This window comes from Chelonoidis abingdonii, chromosome 3, assembly GCF_003597395.2.
Source record: "Chelonoidis abingdonii isolate Lonesome George chromosome 3, CheloAbing_2.0, whole genome shotgun sequence".
NCBI lineage: Eukaryota > Metazoa > Chordata > Testudines > Testudinidae > Chelonoidis > Chelonoidis abingdonii.
The window spans coordinates 116,132,436-116,144,883 of record NC_133771.1 but is presented as its reverse complement, the minus strand read 5'-3'; the positions used below and the strand labels follow the sequence as shown (position 1 = coordinate 116,144,883).

At 37.8% G+C, this 12,448-nt stretch overlaps 1 protein-coding gene across 4 annotated transcripts in view; it reads right to left on the bottom strand.

Moving 5' to 3' along the window:
* The window catches only part of STXBP5 (syntaxin binding protein 5), a 206,388-nt gene that overhangs the window by 17,808 nt on the left and 176,132 nt on the right, over positions 1–12,448 (bottom strand). For all 4 annotated transcript variants that reach the window (XM_032804054.2, XM_032804056.2, XM_032804057.2 and 1 more), the window contains 3 exons: positions 7,349–7,399; positions 4,651–4,890; positions 1,788–2,160 (listed from right to left, as the gene is read on the bottom strand). In XM_032804054.2, coding sequence (XP_032659945.1) covers positions 1,788–2,160; positions 4,651–4,890; positions 7,349–7,399 — 664 coding nt within the window. The remainder of the gene's footprint in view (positions 1–1,787; positions 2,161–4,650; positions 4,891–7,348; positions 7,400–12,448) is intronic.

Sequence of the window (12,448 nt, the reverse complement as noted above, 5' to 3'; positions counted from 1 at the left end):
TTTTTTAATTCAGCCAAAATGGTTCAACAGTTTCTGAGAATGAGGCTAAGGGAAAATGTATTCTTTTCCCATGTTAAAAGAGTCTGGCAGCCATCTCTGAGTATGTCTATACTGGAGCTGGACGTGTAGTTTCCAGCATGGGCAGACATACCCGTGCAAGTTCTGATGGAGCTAGTGCTAAAAACAGTAGTGGAGCCAGGCTGCACAGGCAGCAGGATGGGTTAGCTACTTCAAGTATGTACCAAGGGTCTTGGATGGGACTGTACTCAGGGCAGCTAACCCATCCTGTTGCCTGTGCAGTTGTGCATACACTGTTAATTTTAGTATGCTAGCTCAACTGGAACTAGCATGGGTATGTCTGGCTGAGATGGAAATTACACCTCCAGATCCACTGTAATGTACCCTTTGAGACACTCTAGTGCCTAGCACAGAGTTTAGAACAATGGGCCCCACTCTTTGTTGGCCTTTATGTACTCCTGTAATAAACATTATTAATAATTATTAAAAATCTACCCCAAATCAGCCAACTTTAAAAATTTGTGTCACATACTTAGCAGAGACTTGCTAGACTTTTGCACTAAGATCTATGAAGATTTTATCTGCACTGAGCAGGACTTTCCCCACAACTCTATCTTGAGCTGCTGGTGGCTGGGTCATACACTGGGTCAGGGCACCAGAATTGAAAGCAGGGAGCCTGTCTCTCTTGTGCGCTCAGTGCTCTTCCCGCAGGGCTCAGGCAGATGGATGAAGTTTCCTGATTTGAATGCTGAGGAGGGCAAGGGCCAGATCCGGGGGAGGGTAAATGTGGTCAGTAGATTGGGACAAGGAGACTAGAGGAGGGTGAGAGTAGAACTGTAGGATAGTGGGAGTATGGAAACTGGGATTGGGAGAAGAAACTGGGGCTGTCTAGGCAAGAAGACTGGGAGTTGGGTATGAGAACTGGGGCTGGGAGTCCTTGAGGAAAAAAAGAAAGGGATTGGGAGTGACATAACGCATACATACACAGGGGAGTAAATTAAAGCAACAAGAGCAACCTTAATTCTGGCATTTCCTAACTTGAGTTGACTTTGCAACCTTAATGATGATCTTTTGGCATTTTTTTCTTTTCTGTGCAATACTTTAGACAGATAAATAGTCCATGTTTCATGTTGTGCAGCAGGTCAGAGTAGACTATCATAATGGTCCCTTCTGACCTGAAAGTCTATGATTCTATGCCTCTGTGACAAGCACTGTTGGGAAGAAAGTAATTCCTGAGAATATTAAAGCAAAAAAATAAAATAAAATAAAATAAAATAAAATAAATCAATACATAAATGAACAAACTGGGGGGTGGGGAGTAAAATAAACCAAAACAAGGGATAGGAATAAGGAAGAGCAGGTTTTGGCTTTCAATATGTAATGATTTTACACAAGTTTTGTAACAAATCATAAAAATCAGTAAGGTAAACTATGGATTTCAGATGTGAACACTTAAATAATACAAGTTTATATTTTACGTTAGAGGAGTTTAGCCTATGTTATTTGTTAGCAATTAATATAAACTATAGCTTGAACCTAATTCATATAGGAATAAATGTCAAGTTCAATATTATCCAGCTGCCAAGCTGCCAAACTACCCCCACTCCCAAGACGTTACTATTCCTACAGGTTTATCATCATCATTGAATATATTTTGTTTTTTTCTGTGGATTGAGGAAACAGGGTGCATTGGGGGACAGCGTAGGAGGTGTCAGGGAACTATAATTTATCTCTTTTTAATGTTTAAATCATGATTAAATAGATCTTACCTAAAAGTCATAATATGTCCATTGGCACAGAAACATGCAAGGCAGCTACTATTACTCAATGCCACTATATCTCCACGAAGAACAAAAGAAGTCTCTGTTATGTTTTGTTTATGAATACAGTTCTGTGATGGCAATGAGATAACTTTTGCTTCCTTTTCAGAACAGATCACTGCATATTGGTTTTCACTGATTTCCTGAGAAGAGGAGGAGGGGGACACTGAGACAGGCCGCCGTTTTTTCAATTTGTCCTTTTCATCTTTGTCTTCAGAAACATTGTGTTCTCTCCACGGTTCATATGCTGGTGGAACTATAGATCCTGTGCTGTCCAGAAACGCCATTCTCAGGATTGCCCCTTTTAGCCTCAAAATGGTTCCTAGGATATAGAATTTGATACGATATCTAAAATAATTCTCCTGAATTGTCTTCCAAACTACATACTAATTGTCTTTGAAAAAATTTTTAAAGATAAAAGAGATCCTTCCAAACAAAACCTTCAGATTTGCCTTCTGTCTCTTCTACAGTAAAACTCAAATTGGCCAAAATGTTAGTTTAAAAAAAAACACAAGAACATTTAAACTTGTGCTTAAGACCATCCCTATTCAGGAAAGCATTTAAGCATGCACTTAAGTTTAAAGTGTGTGGATATGTCCCATTGACTACAATGGACATTAAGCATATACTTGAAATTAAGCACCTCGACCTTCCTAAACAGGGATGTTTTCCTGAATCAGAGAGACTGACAAGGAAGTGCTAAGAAACAGCTGAGGAGGACCAAGCTGGAACCTATGTGTTTTAAACTTAGATGTTAAAAACAAACAGCTTTCACTCTTTTCCTCATAGGCATTAATGCTTTCCTAAACACAGCATCAATAAATTGTATTGTGTGTTTAATACCATCTATGATGAACACTATTAACTATCAGGAGTGTCAACCTGTGTTTCCTTCTTTGAATTAGACAGGTTTAGGTATAAGTGAGCAGGCTCACTTGCATTTTCCCTCGTTGGCTTTGTACTAGTGATAAGGGGATTACAAAACGAGGTCTGTTTAGCAGGGAAGAGGATTTTCACTCAGCATTGTTATTAACTGAATTGCTGTCTCCTGCATGTGGTAACACAGACATCCTTGTGCTGTGCTGCTTCTTTTGTCTAAGGTCATTTTTATTTAGATATAGTTAGATAAATTTTGATTTGCCATCTACAGAGGAAAGCTTACTTTGGTCAAAATTCTCCTCTTTGATCCACACTGCAGATCTAGTGACTTATGTATTCAATCTACAGCCTGGTCTATATTACAAAATTTCACTTTGTCTGAATATGGTTGCCAACAGTCATGTTAGCTGACCAGCAGATGAATGCAATGTAGCGGTCAACATAGGCCAGCCACAATCAGCATTGCACATGATAAACCATATTTACCCTAACATGTTTGTTGGCAGAAGTCCTCAGGCACATCTGTGTGTAACTACCATTAAATCAACTGGATTTCTATAGAGAAAGGACTATGTAAACTTGAAATGGTATGATAGCAGATGGTGTTATAGGATAAGTGTTGCCTGTGTACCTATATGATGGGGTACGTTGTTGGACAAAGACCAAAAGAACATATGCCAGGGAGTGCCCAGAGAGACAGAAGTTCTAACTGGACTGCTCCTTCAGAACTTTGGGGTTCTGAATTTGAAGCGTGGTGAGTTTGCTCATGATGGGGGAAGAGAGCAGGATTACAGAGGTGGTCAGGGAGCAAGACTGATCAGGAAGGGGAGCACTGCTGGGCTCTTATAAAATTAGGTATTCCTTCTGGGAGTAAGTAGTATAATGGTTACTGAAAGCTATTGTTATGTTATGTTTACTCAGATTAAATATAAAAATTTTGTTTTTTCCAACCTGTAAATCGAAGGCATAATCAAATCAGGATTTTTTTGAAGAGATCTAAAGGGCCCTTGAAATAGAGGTAAGAAAAGCAGTCAGGCCAGATATTCAGAGGCAAGTGTTCTGAGAGGACGCCGAGACAGGCAAAAGGGCTATACTAGTGACCCTAAGACACTGGTGTTGAACAAGGTGTGTGCCCAGGAAGGAGCAGGCCATGATAGTTTCTATGCATTGGGGAAAGGCAGAATATTAGAGCTGAAATCTGTCACATGAGTCTGAGAGAAGAATGTTGTCCTTAGCACACAGTACCAGCTAGTCCAATCTATGTAGTCATAATCAACTTTTATTCTTTTTTGTAGTGGAAAAATCTAATATGAACTTCATGAGAGCTAGGTGAATAAAAAGATTGTGGCATCTAACAATATTCTTCTCTTGCTATCTCTCTCTAGTTATACTGTTAACACTGTGTGCGTTGCAGTAAGGCTACTCAAATGTCATTCTTTCTACACAAACAGTAGTCCATTTACCTGATATTCCTATACCACATTGTAAACCTGCAGTTCAGACTTAACTGATTTGCAAAATTGCTAATCAGGTTATCTCTAATGCACAAGTGACATAGCAACTTTCTAGAATACCAAAACACTACACTGTCCTGACCTAAACAGTGAGCATTGTATAATTATTTATGGAATTACAGACGCTCCCCGGGTTACGCAAGACCCGATTTACGCAAATTCGCATTTATGGAAAAAGTTCCATGAGCCAGAAATAGGATTTTTGAGTTGTGGAAATGTTTGTATAACGTATGGGTATACGATTCCGAATTATGCAAATCTGAGGTACACAAGGCTTTCTGAAACAGAATGATCGTGGAAGTCGGAGAGCGTCTGTATTACATAATTGAGAAAAAACAAAATCACATTAAAAACCCCTCAAAAATAATAATGCAGAATACCAGCTATGTTATGCAGCAAATCTTCTGTCTTGTACATACCACTGGGAGAAACAATTACTGGCTGAATTAGTCTTTGTTCTCCTCCTGGGGGTAGGTTCAGTACAATGACTAGCACTGTACCCAGAGTAGTCCCGACCCATAAACATGGAGAAAGTGACGTATCTGCTTTCCGTGTGAAAGTCTCACAGAAATGAAGAGCAGAAATTGCTTCTCGGGATTCCTTATCGATGCTAGTTACACTAGAACTCCGGGATCGACTGAAGGAGTTGTCTCTGACATCTGAAACAAGTTTACATTAATTAAAAAGCATTGCAAAATACAGCATAAAGTTTCAAAATAAACTATAGTTAGGATTTTTTAGCATATTTTGTAAAGATATTTCTTTAAAAATCAAGCATGTAGTAACTTTCACTTCATAGATTACTTCCTTTTGCTAAATATTTCCCTAATTACATTTCCTCTCCTGCCCACTGACCCCATTTTCCATGCTGTATTCTAATTGCAACAATCTCTTCAACTACAGAGTACACCACTATATAATTGTTCCAGATGGTCATATTGTGTGTGTTCATCTTTTGCGTGGGACAAAAGATAGCAGTCATTTATCAAACAGTAGAAACCTTTTATTATCTTACTAAGCGACAAACGTCTCAGTTTAAGCTTGTAAAGTCATTTATCAAACAGTAGAAGCCTTTTATTATCTTACTAAGCGAGAAACGTCTCAGTTTAAGCTTGTAAAGGGACCCACATACCATGGCGATAAAATAGCTTGTCTTGTTCTCCGACTTTAGGAGATTGATGGAAGGAAGGCTCATTGGCTATTCACATAAGCCTGAACTTCTGGCATAGGTCACTTAAAAACCCTAAGGTTCTTTGGTGGTGATGTTCAAAAACAAAGAAATTGGGTAGCTGAAGAGTTTCTTCTGGAGTGCTATAGAAAGTGACATTGATAAGCTTTTCTGGCAGTCATTCCTGGACTAAAAGAAGGTTGAGCACAAAGTAGCTCCATGAAGGGGAATTCAAATCATAAGCACAAAGTAATTTTGTTTTATTTAATTCAAATTTACTGTGCAACTCCTTAAAAATACCATGATATAATGGAAATGCTACCAACATCTGCGTCTGCATGTTATCAGCTGCACACATTGTGAATACCAGGAGGACTCAACATTTTTGGAGATTCTCTTTTGTACTCAAGCATCAATGTGATTTTTAAATTCCTGACAAGTCATTCTCTTTCAGCTTGCATCTCCTAAGGCTTTTACTAAAAGGCAAACCAAGTTTATCACTAAAAATATGGTGTAATTTACACTATGCCTTTGTTTAGGCCTAGATTATGCTGGTTTCAAGACCCCACTGGTGCATAGATACGATTGGCAACTCTATGCACAAGCAGGATTGACGTTTAACCAACAGAATTTGCTTATATTATTCATAAAGAGATTACTGCACAGCATAATGTGCCATTTCATTAATGGGCTACATTTTCTCTCAGTGGGGAAAACAATCTCCTAGGTAACTGGGCTTTTATTTACTACTTTCTGCATTATAGTAAGAAAATATGGTGCAGAGTCATATAGCCAGTGAAAATAATGTGAAATGCACTATGAATAATTTGTTCTGCTAACTTCAGCTACTGATCATAGCACCCTCTTCAAAAATATGCTTCTTTAGATTTTAATATTTACTGGGGAAGAAAACAAATCCAAGGGTTTTCCTATTTAAATACCCATAACACCCAAATTAATAATTTGTAGACATGATTGGCTACAGATTAATTTTTTCTGTCTTTAACAAGAATCTTTGAAAATCAGGAAAATTAGCTTAAAAGGCATCAGAAATTTTTTTTTAAACAGAAGTGCCTTCATTATACTGTCTCCAGGTGAGCTGCATATTGAAGATAAAATCGAATTGATCCATTACCAAGCGTAAGAGAAGCTAATCAAAATTCTAGTAACTCACTGAAACTGGGGGTTGCAAATAACTCCTTGAATTCTGTCCCTTTGACTTTTGATTTGCATGTACCTTTCCTGTGTGCATTATATAAGAATTCTCCAGTTTCTTTTTCTGAGCAAAATAGGATTGTTGTGATGGATATAAAATTAAACCTATATTTGTGGATTTAACATTCAACTAAGATGTAACAATGTGCTGAAAAAAATATGCTTATTTTAAGATGATTTAATTACGCAATGGAACGATCATTTGTGTTTCTAAACTTTAATATGCAAGCTGTACAACTAGAATATTTATTGTGAAATTACTGTACTATGTCTCGACACAAAATCCTAAAATAACATTTTCTTATAACCATTATACATCAACTTAGCTCTACACATTAGCTTTAAACATGTTAGTAGCCTGGTTGTAATCAACTACAAGGTAACTGTTCGCAGAACGGGATCTTAATTAAAATCTCCTGTGAGGTCTGTAAAACTTCCTTTTCCATTTTTCCCCATGTTATGGGGTTCCAAACAGATGAGACATTTTTTCTGGTAATATTCCTCTTGTAATATTCCTGACATCACAAAGTAACGGACATAAGAATTACAGCAGCCTCAAAAAATCAGATAAAAATTTAACAACTATGCACAAATCTGTGTGTTGACATTAGGATGACAATGACTGAGATTTACATGTCTATTTAAACACAAATTTAGGATTCTTACTTTATGAAAATTTACTTTTCCTATAAAACACAGTTGCAATATGGGTCAACCTTTATTTTTGAACTTACCTAAATCAGGCTTTAGCTCAGTTGGCAAACTTAACTTTCTGGACACCTTTGCTGAAAAATAAAATATATCTTTAAAAGAAATATGATAGTGCTGGCCTTTTTATTAACAAATTGCCATTTTCCAAATGTTTAATACATCACAATTTATTACATGCAATTTCAGTACTAAGCAATTAATCCAAATTCTGTATGATTGAAACCTTGTGTTAAGTAGTGTTTCCACTAGAGTTGAACCTGACTCAAAATCCCCACATCCGAAATCCCATTAATTTTTGGGGAGGAGAAACTGAAATTCAGACTCACATTTTTAAGCTTATGCCATCCTTAAGATCTTGCCTGAAACTTGACAAAACCCATGGATTTTGTTTGCATTTTTGGCTTTGTTCAAACCCCAAGGAAAACTTAAAAGTAGTCCTAAAGAAATGCCCTTTAGGAGAGTTCTTTAAATTACTTCAGTTGTTAAGATGCTTTTCTAACCAGGGCCGGCTCTGGCCTTTTTGTTGCCCCAAGCAAAAAAAGAGGCAGGGCCACCGGAGCAGCAAAGGAGGAGGGGGGACAACACAAAAAAACGGCACGGCTGGAGTGGCAAAGTGGGGGGCGGGAGACAACAGTGCAGCCGGCAAAGCAGGGGAAAAAACAAAACAAAAAACCCTACAGGGCGGCCAGAGCCAGGGTACAGTGGGACTCCCTGTGCTGCAGAGTGCACGCCCAGTCTACTGGAGGGGACGGGGAGGGAGCGGGGGGAGAGAGAGAAGAGGGCGGCCAGCACTTCAGCAGGGCGCCTCCCGCCAGGCCTCCTGCTGGGAGGGTTCCACGCCGCTCTGGTCGGTGAGGAGGGAAGTACGCGGGCTGCCGGGCGGAACGTGCTGCAGGGCGCTCCCCTACTCTGCCCCCTATAGGGCAGCCGGAGCAGCGGGAAAAATAAAGCGGCCGCGACACCCTAGTTTGGGCGGAATGCCGCCCCACAGAATCTGCCACCCCAAGCAGGAGCTTGCTCAGTTGGTGCCTGAAGCCGGCCCTGTTTCTAACTCAAGCACAGCTAACATCTAGGATCCGGCCATGGGTTACCTTGCAGAAGACAAGGTACCAGTAGCTTTTTTAAAGAAGTTTTTTTATGTTAAAAAAGCAAGCCTCATTAAAAATCTATTTCTGGAACAATTAGGTTGATATTGCTAGATGTCACAGTGAGTGGTGCACTACCAATACGTAGAAAGAAAATTAATTTTTTTATTGTCATTGAAACTTTGCAAAATTAAGAGACGAGGAATGTAAAAGTAATAAAAAGGTGCAACCATTTGTGACAGGTGAACTGTCCAATTCCTCAACTTGTCTCAAATTCTGACAGTCATTCACATACATTGTCTTCATATGTAACATAATTTAAAAGCCTAAAACTGTAAAGACGGTAAAATCTTAAACACAACGCAGAGCAACTAAGCCTGCAGTCCCATACACAGTAAATAAATCTCTTCACAAAAAAAAGTTTCTTCTAAAGAAATAAGACAACCATTAATTTTCTCTCATCACCACAAGCAACACAACTGATAGATTTTTAAAACCACTCATTTAGGGATTCATAGAGCTACATAACAAAACCTATTTTTATACTATAATTGTTCTAATATTGTTCAGAACAATCAGCCTTGTAATAATGAAGTGAAATTAACAACATGGTGAAATTTTATTTATAGAAAATGGTGATTACATATAGCCTATTTATAAAGCAAGTATACAACTAAAATACTAACTGCTACTAGAACAATTAAATTATCACACTTTTGTCTTTCTTATTATCAGAAAGGTGCTGTGTCTTAGGCACAGGACTGGAACTCAGGAGATCTGGATTTAATTCCCAGCCTCATGTGTTACCTTTGGTAAATCATTTAAGGCTTGTCTGCACTAGCTAGCATGTAAATTCTAATACACATTAGCATGTCATGCACTAACTGGCATGTGTGTACCCTGCTGGTGGGCACTAAAAGTTTTAGTGTGCATTAATGTGTGTACTGGGGAACTTTTAGTGCATGTCAGTAGGGTCCACATGGACCAGTGAGTGCACATCATGCTATTGCACATTACAATTTATACTCCAGTTACTGCAGACTATGCAGATAGACTCTTTCCCCTCAATTCCCCCACTTCCCTTTGCTGAAAAACAGCTCATTCTCACTTGTCATCTTTGTTGAAATTAAATAAGTGATCATTTTTTGCACCCACACTGATGATGCATGTGTGAACTCCCTACTCTTGCAGGGTACAATATCACTAAGTCTTACCCCCCTGCATTTTCTTTCCATACAAAAAAAGTCTCAGGATTTAACAATTAAGTATATTCTTGTATAAGTCCCAATTATCACCACTCTGAGCTCCAGATCATCCAATTATCTGGATGTTTTTGTTTCCATCAGTCACAATATCAAAATTTTGAATATTTTTCTTGCTTTTTTTTCTCCCTACACCATTTTTTTTATTCTCAAATTATCTTTTTTATTGGCTAAGAGATCTGAAATAAAAGTACATTGAGGCAATTGTTTCACCCATGTTGCAAAATAAATCTAACTCAAATCTCTTGAATCTATTCTCTGAAATATTAGTTAATTGTAGGTTTGTAATCAGAGACTTCTTTCCTGGTATACTTATATACCCTATTAATCAGAATTTTATTTTTAAAAACAAAAGCAAATTATAGCCAGAAAACTACAGTAAAGAAGTGTTTTTCAGCTTTTCTCAGCCTTTAGGCTGCATACATTACTCCTACTCTTTGGTCAAAGCCAATTCAATTTAACTTCTTCAAAGACATGAAAATCTTCACAAATGGGAGTTGTGGACTTTCCATAACAGAAATCCAGAAATTCTGGAAAACATCTGCCACAAGAGGAGTGGTGTTATGTATTCTGTCCCTCATTGACTCAGTAGGGATAATATTTCCGTATCGGAAGAGATGTTTATAATACTCAGATGCTACTATGAACACTACTACATATAAACACAGAGATAGACACTCCCTCCCCTTCTTCTCTCGACTTCCCTTTGCTGCAAAAGAGCTCATTCTAACTTGTCTTCTTCAGCTAAACAGAAAACATTTGGTCTATGTATCTTAACTCCTTTTTGTTCATATTATATCATATGCATAGTATGAGATTTGTTGTGCAGAGGAGTCCCCTCTAAGATTGGCTGCATTAGGGTATTTTATAAAAAATGCTCTATTGGCTGTAACACAGTATACCTTAAGAAAACCTTCTGTGGCTGGGTAAATTTTGATCATTATTTAAAAATGCAGAATAGCAGATTTAACTAATTCAGCAGTAAAAGCTCTAAAGGTCACATGAGATGTATATGACCTGTTGTGTAGTAGCAAGTATTTATCATGCCTCACTGCACGTGTGGTTGTTTTGAGCAGTGGTCAAAGTATTTCCTATAGTATAGTTTGTAGAAGTAGCTAGTAAACCATGTTAAGTATTTGGGCTCCACCTGGATAAATGGAGCTATATAAATATAAAAGCATTATAATTATTCCATAGAATCATAGAAAATCAGGGTTGGAAGAGACCTCGGGAGGTTATTTAGTCCAACCCCCTGCTCAAAGTGGGACCAACCCCAACTAAATCATTCCAGCCAAGGCTTTGTCAAGCCAGGTCTTACAAGTCTCTAAGGAAGGAGACTCCACTACCATCCTAGGTAATCCATTCCAGTGCTTCACCACCCTCCTAGTGAAATAGTGTTTCCTAATATCCAACCTGGACCTCCCCTACTGCAACTTGAGACCATTGCTCCATAGTTAGCTTTTCACACAATTAAAATGAAAGTTTGGCTATAATAATGAGCCTACAGAAAGGGATATTGTATGCGCTTTGGTGTCTGAGTCATGTTCATTCCTGAAGAGTCCTGGGAGAGTTATTAAAATAATCAAAAGACTAGATAACTAGAATACATCTGGTAAATTTGGAATGGTGACGTTGTGACTCCAGTTTATTTTATATTCTTTGTGCTAACACTGTACTTGGTTGTTGAAAAAATCTTGCCTAACACACACACACTAGATTTTTCTTGATCCTGTAACAAACCAAGAATTCTGACTCTGACATCAATTTGTTGCTATAGATATGAATCTGCAGGAATAAAGAAGCTTTACATAAGCACATATCTTCAATAAAATGATTAAAAGGAGACAGATTTGTTTTAAGTAGAGCTGTTGATTAATTGCAGTTAACTCATGTGATTAACTCAAAAAAAATTAATTGTGATTAATCCCACTGTTAAACAATAGAATACCAATTGAAATTAATATTTTTGATGTTTTTCTGAATTTTCAAAGATATTGATTTCTATTACAACACAATACAAAGTTAGTGCTCACTTTATATTATGATTTTTATTACAAATATTTGCACTGTAAAAATGATAAAACAAATAGTATTTTTCAATTCACCTCATACAAGTACTGAAGTGCAATCTCTTTATTGTGAGAGTGTAACTTATAAATGTTGTTCTGTGTTACATAACTGCACTAAAAAAAACAACAACGTAAAACTTTAGAGAGCCAATAAGTCCACTCAGTCCTACTTCTTGTTCAGCCAATCGCTAAGACCAACAAGTTTGTTTACATTTACCATGTCACCTGAAAGCGAGAACAGGCGTTCACATGGCACTTTTGTAGCCGGCGTTTCAAGGTATTTACATGCCAGATATGCTAAACATTCGTATGCTCCTTCATGCTTTGGCTACCATTCCAGAGGACATGCTTCCATGCTGATGATGCTTGTTAAAAAAAATAATGTCAAATAAATCTGTGACTGAACTCTTTAGGGGAGAATAGTATGTCTCCCGTTCTGTTTTGCCTACATGCTGCCATACAGTTCATGTTACAGCAGTCTCGGATGATGACCCAGAACATGTTCATTTTCAGAACAATTTCACAGCAGATTTGACAAAACACAAAGAAGGTACCAATGTGAAATTTCTATAATAGCTACTGGACTCAACCCAAGATTTAAGAATCTGAAGTTCCATCCAAAATCTAAGAGAGAGGAGGTGGAGAGCATGTTTTCAGAAATCTTGAAAGGGCAACACTTCGATGTGGAAAATACCAAACCCGAACCA